The sequence below is a fragment of the Anthonomus grandis genome, chromosome 13, assembly GCF_022605725.1.
Source record: "Anthonomus grandis grandis chromosome 13, icAntGran1.3, whole genome shotgun sequence".
Taxonomy (NCBI): domain Eukaryota; kingdom Metazoa; phylum Arthropoda; class Insecta; order Coleoptera; family Curculionidae; genus Anthonomus; species Anthonomus grandis.
This window is the reverse complement of record NC_065558.1, coordinates 16,518,942-16,532,391: the sequence shown is the minus strand read 5'-3', so window position 1 is coordinate 16,532,391 and position 13,450 is coordinate 16,518,942. Positions and strand designations below refer to the sequence as shown.

Sequence of the window (13,450 nt, the reverse complement as noted above, 5' to 3'; positions counted from 1 at the left end):
GAGTGGTACTCTACTAGGGTAAAGTACACACTTCTAGCCACGTCTATACTAATCTCAATGCGGATAACAAACAGAGGCGATTTTTCTTTTTAAAACAACAATACGAGTCTCAAATTTCAATTTGGAGCCAATAAAAACTCGGAGGATAAATTGGAGCATTCTCCATTCATTAAAGGCTCTCCATTTAATGAAGGATTTGTAGTAATACATTTAAATTCAAATTCTTTGTTAATATAAACAATGTTGCATTGCATTTCGGAAAAAAAAATACAATAAATTAAGGTAAAATGAAAATCCTGCAGTCTCCCTCCACTTATTTATTAAACCTTTAGTTAATTAAAATTCCCTACATGTTCTGGACACAGTGGTGTCCATCATCAGGGGGTACTAAAAGGAAATAGTTCCGAACCAAAGGCAGACAGAGAAAAAACTAATATAAAAAAATATAATAAAAAAATATATAAAAAATTAATATAAGGCACAATTAATTACACCCTCTGGATTTTTTTATGGGGACATCTAAAAACCAAAATTTTTGCCACAAAGCCTGATTCACTTGAAGAACTTCTAAATAGGATTGTTAAGGAATGTCAGTTAATAATGCCTGAAATGTACGAAGACGTTTTAAACAACAATTGTATTTTTTTTGAAGGTCAACGGAGATCATTTTCAACATTTAATAAAATAGGTGTTACATACTTTTTATTTTTTTCATTTAAAATAAGGTTTTTTTTGTATCCACATTTATTCATATTTCTTGAGAACGAACTGATAAAATAAAAATAAAAATAGGGCTATGTAAAGAATAAAATTACCTTTAATTCAAGGTATTTCAAATGACCTTTAATTCAAGCAATTTCTATCAATAAATGTCCCCCTCGATATTAAGTTTGAAGTGTTTGGCCGTTTTTGGCTAAACAAATTGTCCAGACATCTCATTGACCCATAGATTGTCTGACCCAATTCAAAGTTTTGTATCAAGTGTATTAAAATGAACAATAAAAACTTCAGGTAATATTACTTGTGTGTGAGAATGCACATATATTAATTTTCTCTCTAATAATTTCAAGAAGGTGCCAAAAGAACCTGGTGGGTGACCTGTATATTAGATGAGCCTTTCTTATAATATTAATAATAATAATAATAATAACGTTTATTATTTACCATGAAAATTACATGCAAAACTTATGGGTGTATTTAATAATTGAGGTAAATAAAAGCCAATGTATCAGACTCCTGCACAGATGATGCAGGTTCTGTTCTACCTACACGGCTACGGCATATAAATGTTTTTCACTAAACTATTTCTAAAATTAAACTAGCTTTAATCTAATTTATTCTAATATTACACAGATGAATTTAAATGAATTAAGTGCTTAAGAGATACAATGTATGTTGATGATTTAATACAGGGTACAACAATATAGTAGTGCAAAGGGGGAATATAATTTCGAAAATTATTTAATTACAATTTACAAACCAGGAAAATACAAAAACAAACTTGTAGCTATAATATACATGCTACTGATTTTCGAATGAAATTTGCTTTACTTTTCAGACAGAATTCGAAATATGAGCTATTTTGGGTGGTAGAGCAATAACAATATAATAAATATTATATTCTTCTCTTTAATTTTCGAATTTAAAACCTACTACTAGGCAAGATACTTGATATTTATGTCTTATTTACAGACCCTTTAGACACGTCATCCTTGTTATCCACCATCCATGTTATCCATCAGTTTTATTTCTTTAAAAGTTTTATTACATTTTAAAAACGGTATAATAATAGTCATTAGCGAAATATGATTAATAGCTGTCCTAATAAATAACTTTTTCAGCGTCCAAAGCTCTACGACGAAGTCTACCTAGAACTATCACGTCGCGGAGCCAGAGTTCTGGCTCTAGGCTACAAACAAATAGGACAACTCTCATCTCAAAAATTGCGCGACTTGACCCGCGAAGATATCGAGAAAGACCTGAAATTTGCTGGTTTTGTTATAATATCTTGTCCGTTAAAAGTCGACTCAAAACCAGCTATAAAAGAACTACAAAACGCCTCACATAAAGTGGTGATGATCACTGGAGACAATCCTTTAACCGCTTGCCATGTGGCTTCAGAACTGAAATTTACCTCAAAACCCGTTTTAATATTAACAGAAGACAGTGAGACAAGGACATTTAGTTGGGAATCTATCAGGAAGGATGTTAAATTACCTATTGAACTGGAGAGTTTTAATAAATATGATTTCTGCGTTACCGGAGACAGTTTTAGGCACTTAAAGGACAACTACTACAAATTATTCTTACGAATCCTACCCTATATCACAGTGTTCGCCCGGTTTGCACCGAAACAAAAAGAATTAGTGATCACCCAACTGAAATCTCTGGGATTCACAACACTGATGTGCGGCGACGGCACTAACGACGTTGGTGCGTTAAAGCATGCGGACGTCGGTGTAGCTATTTTAGCAAACGCGCCGGAGAAATTGCCCGCCATGAAAGAACAAAAAGAGAAGTTAGAGAAAAAGCAAAGCAAAGAGGTTGTTGAGAGGAGAAGCAACTCCAGACCAAACCACATAAGGACCGTTGAGGAGCAACGGGATCGGTTGCAGAATAAAATGAATAAGCTGATGAAGGAGTTGGAGGAGGAACAAGAATCGCAGGTGGTCAAGCTGGGAGACGCCAGTATTGCTTCTCCGTTTACTAGCAGACTGTCCAGTATTATGTGCAGTAAGTTATGTTTTTTGAGCATATTTTTAGTTTCTAGTTTAAGTAAGTTCGTAAAAATTGTGCCCAAGTTTGAAAATATGACAATTTTTGTATGTTGCTTTTCTTCGAGATCTATTACAAAGGACCCCGCATACTTTAAATATAAAAGGTTTCTGAAGGATTATGAACAAAAGTTCTCACGGACACGACTTTTCTTTCCGAGTAAATTTTGGAACTATATGCGTGTAAAGGTCGAAAAATATGTTATTTGAGGGTAAAGTAGCTGACTACATAAATTTATAGAACACTCCTAATATCGCAATTGAAACTGTGCAAGTCATATACTAGGCAAGATGGTACACTAACATACTCCCATTTAACATACAAAATCATCATTAACACTCATACAAGAGTTTTGTACACTTAAAGTGTGTGGGGTCTTTTGTTTAATCTTACCCAAGCACATATTTTGTTTTGTTAAATCAAAATATAGTGGAGGGATTTTTGGTATGCCTAGCCCACTTAATATCTTAATTTTGCTTTAATAAAATGTTGCAATACTCTGAGAAAAGAAGCTATAGCTTACTGATCAAGCAAAGTTCAAGTAAGATTTTTGGGCACATATATGGATCCCAAGAAATATAAGAAATAGACGTCCTCTAATATAGAGAAATTGTTAACACTTTTTTAATGTTTTATTGGGTATTTACTAGATTCTTTGCGTAAAAGAGTATTTATATAGCAAGAAATAATTTTTAAACTGTTACTCATTACTCTTGGTTTACATATTCTTATCTAGTGTTTATACAGGATGGGTTTTTTTTAAATATTTTAATGTAATATGTCAAAAACGACGAAAAATTTTGGTGACATCATAAGTATCCGGGCAATACATTTGATGATATTTTTGACATTATCCCTATACCCCCTCTAGCAGGAGAGGAGGACGAAGTCCTTATCTTAAATGGAATGATGTGTTTTTTATTTATAAGTCCTCTTAAAAAAAATCAAGGAGGATTAATTCTAGCGATCGAGCAGGCCAAGTTGACAAGATGACCTCAACTAATCACAGGTCCCCTAGATTTTAAATTATTGTTATTTGTAAGGCGGTCTATAAAAAGATACCAATAAATTTCAGTTAAATATTTTGCTTGCTATCAGATAAAGCAATAATATAAATATAGCTGGTCAAAAGTAACTTTAACTCAAGGTGCAACATGCCACGCGGAATTAGATTCTCTCTTGATTTAAGACAACGCATTATTAATGCATATCGCGCGGGTGATCGTCAAATTGATATTGCTCGTAGATTTGATGTTAAAATAAAAGCTGTTTGGGCAATTATCAAAAAATAAATCTGGTCGACCAAAAAAAATGGACATTAGAGATGTACGTAAATTAAAACAAATTAGCCAGAATAACCCTTTCATGACTTCTCGTCAAATTCAGATAGAATTACAGGCTCTAGAGATTTGTAATGTGTCCTCAAGGACTGACGAAGGTTGGTAGAAGAGAATCTATTTGCACGTAGGCCAGCAAAAAAACCATTGATTTCAAAAAAGAATCGCTTAGTCCGATTGGAATTTGCCCGTCAGCATATACACTGGACAAAGCATGAATGGAAACGTGTTTGCTGGAGCGACGAATCGAAGTTTAATTTGTTTAATTCCGATGGAATTCAATATGTTAAACGACTATGTTAGACTTCTGGCCAGCGTTTGAATCCCAAGTACACAAAACCCACAGTTAAGCATGGAGGTGGATCAGTGATGCTTTGGGGTTGCTTCTCAGGTTATGGAATGGGCCCGTTACCTCGCATAGAGGGCATAATGGACAGGTTTATGTACAGGGATATTCTCAGAGATGTTATGTTGCCCTATGTCGAAGACAATTTTTGCATTGAGATTCCAATTTCAGCAAGATAATGCCCGAAGCATTCCTCCAAAATTATGAAGCAATTTTTCGAAGAAGAAAAAATACCAGTTTTAAAATGGCCATCCCAGTCACCCGATCTTAATCCCATCGAAAATGGTTTGTTTGTAATTAAAAAAAAATACTTCGAAAAAAAAAGAGTATTGGTTATTTTTTAAATTTGTCTATTTACTTTTGTCCAGCGTATATTTAGTTATTTCTTATTATTTACCAAATTAGGTGATTGTTTCTAAAGAATGTTTTATTATTTTTATACATGTTTATGTTGCCCATAATATACTTATCTTTATTATAGAACTTTTATTTCCTTTGATTTTTTTTAAAAATCATTTGTCTATCTACTTTTGGCCATTACTGTATATCTTGGTTTAGTGATCGAAGTAACTAAACTTTTTTCTGCAAAATCAACAAGATATCAACTTCTATATTGAAATTCAATTTAGTTGTCAACCAAACGTCAACATTTTTATGTGACATAAATAAATAACATACTAGGATGTCTATGGCAACGGCTGTTAGTGTAGTTAAAATATGTGAATTAGTTTTAAATTTAATTACAATTTTTTTGACTAGAATTCCGTAACCAGCAGAGCAATTAAAAAAAATTGCAAACAGTTTTCACATTTGATGTAGATTCGATTTTTAAAATAAAAAACGCATCATTCCATTTAAAATAAAAAAGTGAGCCTTCTCTTTTAGGGGGTGAAGGGACAAATGTCAAAAATATCTTAGGATATTTCACTAAAATGACACTAAAATTTGCAGCTGTTTTTGACATATCCCATTGTACCACTTTAAAAACCTATAGTGTTATGTTAAGAGTCAAAAATGTGATTTTTTTTATGTTGATGTTTTTTTTCTATCACACAAGCTTCAAACTTCCTATATGTTGACCAAGTTTAGTACCTTCACATAAAGGATTTTTAATACCTTCAAATGAAAATCTTCTTGCAATTATGCAACCACCTGCAATAAAAATATAGAAAAATCTTATAGGGTCTTATAAGATATAAGTTATCAATTTATATTGAGATTGCTCGTTTTATGTTATAGTTGCATTAACGACGACGTTACTTTTTTTCTGATGGATACAAATAATCTCAACACCTATTTTCTTTACTAAGTTGTATTTGAATTCGCTGACTGATCCAAATATACGGTCGAATTACTTAAAATATCTTTGGAAGCAATAGCAAATACAGAGGGTGGTAAAAGTGAAAACGCCATAAATTTAACCGAAATGTATGCTTGGAACAGAGTAAAACAATAAAAAACAATGTTTCAAGATTCATCTAAAAAGTTTTATTCTTCCACTTAAAATTGTAGTATTAGCCTTAATAACGAATTCTTATCAATAGGCCTTTTTAATCAAACAAAAAATCATCATATACAGAACGTCTCAATAAACCAAACGTCCAATTTTTTCCTAAAACCAACTAGCAAAACCTCATTGATATTACAAAAAAAAAAGAACCTGACCCATGTAAATTATTAACTCTTCAAATTCCTAGTAAAATATAACATGATATATTTTAGTTTGAACTTTCCATGGTAATTACCGTAACAAGCATAAATTATGCCTTTTGGTGAAACAATTTGGTATTTTAATTTCCAGTTTGCCATATAATAAAACAAGGACGCTGCACCCTAGTCACCACCCTACAAATGTTTAAAATCCTCGCACTTAACGCCCTTATCCTCGCTTACACCCAATCGGTTCTCTACTTGGATGGAATTAAGTTAAGAGACATGCAAGCTACTCTACAAGGAATTTTATTAGCCGCATGTTTTTTGTTTATTTCACGATCAAAGGTTGGTGCTTAAGTGAGTTTACCATAAAAATATTTGAAAATGTTATTTTGCTTTTATTTTAGCCCCTAAAGAGTTTATCTAAACAGAGGCCACTACCAAACATTTTCAACTTATACACGATATCAACCGTGTTGTTACAGTTTGCCGTACATTTTTGGTGTTTGATTTATTTGGTGCAAGCTGCAAAAGCCAGAACGCCAGAGTAAGTTTTTCTAATTGGTTTTCGGCATGATTCACTGAATTTATTTTTTATATAGAGTGTCCAAAGAAGTAGATTTGGCTAATAATAATGGTACAGAAACTATTAAGAAACTCACCGAGGAAGAGGAGGATGCATTGTTTGAACCTAATATTATAAACAGCACTGTTTATATTATTTCCATGGCATTGCAGATTGCTACTTTTGCGATAAATTATAGGGTGAGTTGAATCTAATTTATTAAACTCCAATAATTTAGTCATGGGCCAAATGAATTCCCAATAGATGAATTTCACTAATGTTATCATTCTTAAAAGATTGCAATGAACTATGAAAACTAGATTAAAGTGGTATATAACTTATTATTAAAAGAGCAATTAGGATTTAGAGGAAAATAAGATAGGAGGTCAAACTAGTTATCCCAGGAAGGATTGTAGTTCATATGATAATATCGATATTTCGATTCTTATAAATAAAAAAAGTGATTCTGGCATCCACATTTTTTTTTAAATAATATTACGAATTTTTAATGATTGGGTTGTATTCCGTTGTCTATGAGAAATAATGTACTTTCTTAAAGATCCGTATTGATTCTTTTTTTTTCAACTCATAGGCAATTGACCTTTTAAGCACATTAACTCCTAATGTAATCATTATTTAGTATGCTGACGTCGAATACAATACTATCCTCGTAATAAATAGTAATACTATCCTCATCTAAGTCAGCAATTTTAAATTCAAAAGTAATTTTTAAGAAAAAAATGAGAAATACTGTGGAATATCCTAAAACTATAGGGCTGGAAAATATGTTGGACCAAAAATGGAAAAAGAAACAACATATCAATAGTTTTACAAGTAGACTGAAAGTAACGTAATTGAGGAGTGGATCCTGAGTCTCATTAATGTTTTATAGAGAGTGAGATTTTTATAAACAACTTTCTAAGGTATAATAAAGTTAATAACTTATCAAAATTCTATCCAGAAATCGTTGCGAAGTACAACAATTGAGCCTTATTTAGTTTTGGTTATAAGAGTATTCTTTTGAATATAAATTTATTATTTTCTACTTATTTTGACAATTATTAACAAATACCAAGAATTGCCCGCGTTTGCATACATCCAAAACATCAAAGAGGGTAAATTGTGCAAATTAGATATAGAATTAAACATTCATGTTTAAAAATCCTTTGAAATAAGTTGAAATATCCAATATTTACAGTTTACATAGCCTGTTTAACACCATGAAACAGTAATTAAAATAGAATTGTGCTGTATATAAAAAAGCTAGTGATCTTCACAATAATAATAAAATTCGCTTAAACAAAGAATATTTAGAAGTAATTTATTTTAATAATTATCTGCTCTGTTTCTTTTATACTTTTTACTGTTTTTTGATTTCTTTAATCCCAATTTTAGGGCAACCCGTATATGGAAAGTTTAAGAGAAAACAAGGCGTTACTTTACAGCATTTTGGGGTCTGGAGCAGTCGTTTTAGCGCTTACCTTAGGAATTATGCCAGAATTGTCGAGAGAATTTGAAATCATCGATTTTCCTGAAGATGTAAGTTAATATTAAAGGGCTTTACTAGAGAAATAATTAGCCAAATTTAATAATAATATATGCACTAATGCAAGTTTAGTTTAATCAAGAAAACAATTTTGAGTAAATCTACAGAGTGTTTCAGAGAGATGCTGCAAAACTTTAACCCCTTACATCAGAACATTAAAATAGACCCCGAGTTGTCTATTGAGATCCAGGGTGTCAAAGTAAATTTTCTAGTTTTCCCGAATATTTTTTTGAAATTAGTTTTCAAACCATTTAATACAAATGAGTATGTGTTATCTGACCGTTCCGGGAACACTTTAAACAGTTGTAATATAGAGGTGAATTATCAACAATTCATAAAACTAAAGGATGGTGCAATTAGACAACCAAAGGAAAAAGAGAAAGAAAACAATAGGGGGTCACAAACAGGAGCGAACAACCAATTGTGTAATCTGTGCTAACTTTCTCTCTTTAAAACTATATTGATTCGGCTGTATCACACAGGCACGTACCACAGGTTGTTTATTCTACGGACCATCTTACGGAGTCCCTACAAATTTATCCTTTTACTTTCCGTGCTAACTCTCTTGCTTTAAAATTAATAAGATATAACCCTTCCAATTTGAAAAAATATGCCTCTCTAGGGGTTGAAGTTATAGTTAAGTTAGCGAGATGGAATTTATTTGTGAATATGTCGCCTCGAAAAGAAAAGACTTTACTGACTAAAAAGTTGAGTAATTTAGGTATCTCTGACTGATTACAAACTGCTCGGTAGTTAGTAGCTTCTTCCCTGGAAACAGATTTGAATATTGGTTTTTAAAAGCTCCTCTTCCAAAAGTTGGAAAACAACCTGTGGCCAGAGATTTGTTGGGTTAGTATACAGATACACTGCTTAAGAAAAAAATTCAGGGATTCCATCCGGTCCAGCACCGATCTTACCCTTGCAGCCCTCAATGCACGCAAAAACCTCCTCCAATGTTAAGTGAATTTTGCTCAAACCCACCGAAATTTCAAAATTAAAGTTGGCAACTCATCCCCCATATCATGCACATAAACGGAAGAAAAATACTCGGCAAGTAAATTTGCTCTGTGGAAAGGAAAATATCCTCTATTTACTTCTTCTTATCATGCCCTTTCCACGCGAAGGTTGGCGATCCATGTGGCTAACTCTTTTGCTTTTTTCATACCTCTTGGTTTATAACTCGGTGAATCCATGAGACACGAAGCATGTGGCGATAAAATACATCTCAAAAGCCTCGATCCTTCTCTCAGTTATTGGATCGAGAGTCCAGTCCAGCCTTCACAACCAGTAAGTAATACATTGAAGATACGAGTATAGCACAGCAGTTTCGGTGACATGTATGTACCACAGTATACTATAACAACCAGTAGGTTATCTCGATGCCGAAATTTCGTTGACCTCCAACGCGCTTCATCCGAAATATTTCACCCGTCGGCTCTTGCTTATGATCAGTGACGTCGTTAGCAGCGGAGAGATACGTTTGCCATATTTTATTTTTGTGTATGTTATTTGTTGCGAGAAGCATTTATATTTGATTGCGTGAGTTTTATAATTTTGTTTTTGTATTCTAATTGAAAATGGAAAGACGTAACAAATTTAAAGGCAGAACTGTTTGTGCCGTACGAGAATGTAAGAATAAATCGTACAATTGTAATGAAAAGTTTCACAAATTTGGCAGACTTTTTTTGACAACTATTTTTTTTTAATTGAAAGTTTACCCACTATTACAGAACAAATAGCTAGCTATTTATCCTGTGCTATTATTAAGAAATTTATTTTGCATGCTAATTTTCAATTTTCCTATTAACATGGCTTTTCATAATAATGTTTATATTAATTTTATTCTTATTTATAAACAATTTACAATAAGTAATAATATTGGTAAACAAAATTTGCCAGTTGCCGAAAAACCATAATCTAAAAAATTAATATATAAATTTTATTATTGCACCATGCACGCCGCCCATGGTTTTACGTAAAATTACCGTCTATTTGCTGTTCGTGCGGGCTTCAAGGTTTTTGAGACCGTCGTCGATTTATGAATGGAAACGGGGAGAGATAACCTACTGGTTGTTATAGTATACTGTGTATGTATGTACCTTGGAGAATACGATTCATTTGGTCTTGAAAGTGTCCATGTGTAGTTCGAATCGTTCACTGTGTTGTGTAATCTAGTGCATCATTTTTTGCAAGTCTGATTTGTTATCTGCTAGGATCACGGTGTCGTCTGCGTATCTTATACTAATGGTGCGGACTCCACTCACTTTAATACTTCCCATATCTTCCACTACCACGAAAAAAAGCAGAATTTCTTCCGTCTCAAGAGGTATAGTAGTTTTAACCTCACTTGAAGAAGCAAAAACTTAAAGACCCATAAAAACCATAAAGGATTCTGCCGCCGCGCCGTCAGAGGCGTGCTGTTATTTATAAAAATCTCTTGGTGAATAATAAAATAAAATAAAAATGTTTAAGTTAAAGTTAGAGTTTTACTGACTATTATTTCGTTGATCTGGTTATTTTTGAGATGAGACTTATTTTTATGTTGCCTACTTAGGTACATTTTTATAACGCAGTAAAGTCGACTAGGATATTTACTCAAACACTTATTTATATTATTGCAAAGTACTCACCAATGCTTAACTAACCTTCTGAAAGACTATCCTCAGAAGTAGAATCATCAAGGCCAGGATGAATTATTATTTGGAGTATGGGTGGCAAAACGGTTTAATTACGTTTCACGGTTTAATTTCAGCTTTAATTACGTGCGCAACACAATATTTCCTCTATTAGTTTCGAATTCTGACACAATTTTGCAGATATTTTTAATAACTACCGCACTTAATGTTGGTGAACTGTTGCACTTTCGGAGTTATTTTTTTAATGTGCCCCATATTAGTTCAATGGGGTTAAAAATACAATAATATGGAGGCAACCTTAAAACGGTGTGTTCATTATTCTTAGCAATGTTATAAATAACATACTCATTTTTAAAGTTATAACCTTTAATGGCATTAAGCAACTCCTTTTTTAAGGGGATTTTGTTAGAGACTGGAATGTTCTTAATTTTCATTAAAGTTATGATATCTTGTTTTTTAGAGCATTGTCCATAACGATTACTGAGTTTGGAGGAATGTTTGGTAGGAGCTGCTCAGAGAACCACTTTTCAAATAATGCCGCAGTCATGTCTTCGTGGTAATCAGAACGACGATTCAGAAATATTTTTAGCAGATAAAAGTAAAGCATTTTTAACAAATCCTTCTGTACTGCCAGCATGAAGTATAATGATTCGCTTTCCTCTCGAACATGGCGTATTCAAAACACAATTTGCTGAACTATCAACCCAACCGTTTTTAACTACGTCATGCGTATCAAACCAAGTTTCATCTATATAAATAATATGTCTATTTAGGTCCTGATACAACTTAATACTACGTAAATATTCTTGCCGAAGTTCAACAATGCGCCGCGATTCCATAATAACCATTCTATTATTTAGTTTTTGGTGTTTAAACCCGCACTCTCTTAAGATACACCGGAGTGTTGCTAAGCACTTATAGTCATAATCAGGGTACTCGACAAGTTTTTCTCTAATCATTTCCAATGTTGGAACCAAGCCTTATAAAAGTCGTATACTATACGCCGGATAACGTCTTTGGTAGCTTCATCAACTCTTCTAAGTTTTTGGCTGACTCTTTTTCTTTTCACAGAATGGTCTGTAACATCTCCCACTTTTAAAACGCGATAAATTGTCGACGACGGAATTAAAGTTAATTTATGAATACGTTTAATTATGGCATTCTCTGACATATCCGGATCTTCTTGTCTAAGGCAATTAAAAATATTTAAGATTAATTACTCTTTGACACTGAACATGTAAGTCTTTATGTCCAAACTCGCTGGATTCCTCACTAGCTACACTACTTGTCGATACTGTATCGGCTACCTCAAAAGGTCTCCAGAAAGCCATATTAATAAACAAAAAAAACAATAACAACACTCAAATAACTATAGGAATTAACAAGGAAATAAAAACTTTAACAAATCGCAAATTAAAAAACAAAGAAATATTATAATAATCATACAACACTCTTATTAAACATCAGAGCAAGACTAAAAGAGCCGCCTGCCTCGATTCGCCTGCTACTGTCCTAAAACTTTAAAATAGTCGGCTTTGTCAAAGGCGGCAGGGGCCCTGGGCGCGGCATCCGCTTTTGATAACCGATTTCTATGAATCACTGCACGAAGCGGTATGCTTTAACATCGACACCTGCATTAGTACGCTGCCGCTGTTCCATAATCCACGCGGATTTGTCGATCTTTTAATGCAAAGCAATGTGTTTAAAACAGGCCCCGGTCTATAAGTCTTCCCGCCGGAACGCTTTTAATAATGGTCATTCAAGTGACTTTAAAACCACTGTACGTAGCTCAGCCTAATTGTTCTTATATAAAATTGTTGACACTATCAATATTGAGCATCTAGTATTCGCCACAAATGGAGCTTTCATTAAATACCTGAAATGCAAATATCTCAAAAACGGTAGCTCCTGGCGATTTTTCACATTTTTACTTTACCTTAAAATAGTTGAGAAATCGTATTTTTTGAATTTAAAAAAATGACCCTCTATCTTTGAGAAGGAAAGACGTAGTACAGGAGGTTACTGTAAGTTAGAAACGAACTAATATCAAATTTAATTCCTCAAAAAACAATATACTAAATTTTATTAAAAGGTAAAGTTTAGGATCAACTGTGTGAAGCGCCCTGTAAAACTAAGAAAGTATTGTAAAAATCTTTTAGAGCTTATTGTAAATGACGTGTCTATTAAAACTCATTTATTTTTTTTTAGTTCAAATACGTGTTACTACAAGTGCTGTTTGCAGACTTCTTTTTTTCGTATCTGGTCGATAGGATTTGTCTGTGGATATGCGGAGAAGGAAGAACGAGATTATAGTGAAAATTATTTATTTAGTCAAATTAAATTTTAAAGCTGAGAACGAAGTGTTCGTATCGGCTCTACTAAGTTTCATTCCATTTCTTTCGGTTGTTAGGCATAAAATCAACGACAAAAAGTATTATTTTTTTGTTAATGTACTTTTAAAAACAAAATATATGTTTTTGTTTGTAATAAAACTGCGTTTTATTTTTATTTTAGAAATTTTAATCTATACTAGTGACGAACTCTCCAGCGAGCTCTTGTATAACAAAAAGGGATTAAAGGTTCAATTAAATT

General features: G+C 32.8%; 1 protein-coding gene across 1 annotated transcript in view; it reads left to right on the top strand.

Moving 5' to 3' along the window:
- The window catches only part of LOC126744289 (endoplasmic reticulum transmembrane helix translocase), a 28,540-nt gene extending 15,190 nt beyond the window's left edge, over window positions 1-13,350 (top strand). The window contains exons 6-11 of the mRNA XM_050451669.1: window positions 1,842-2,733; window positions 6,260-6,456; window positions 6,519-6,658; window positions 6,714-6,876; window positions 8,072-8,215; window positions 13,067-13,350. Coding sequence (XP_050307626.1) covers window positions 1,842-2,733; window positions 6,260-6,456; window positions 6,519-6,658; window positions 6,714-6,876; window positions 8,072-8,215; window positions 13,067-13,171 — 1,641 coding nt within the window. The 3' untranslated portion in view covers window positions 13,172-13,350. The remainder of the gene's footprint in view (window positions 1-1,841; window positions 2,734-6,259; window positions 6,457-6,518; window positions 6,659-6,713; window positions 6,877-8,071; window positions 8,216-13,066) is intronic.
- Window positions 13,351-13,450: the final 100 nt, after the last annotated feature.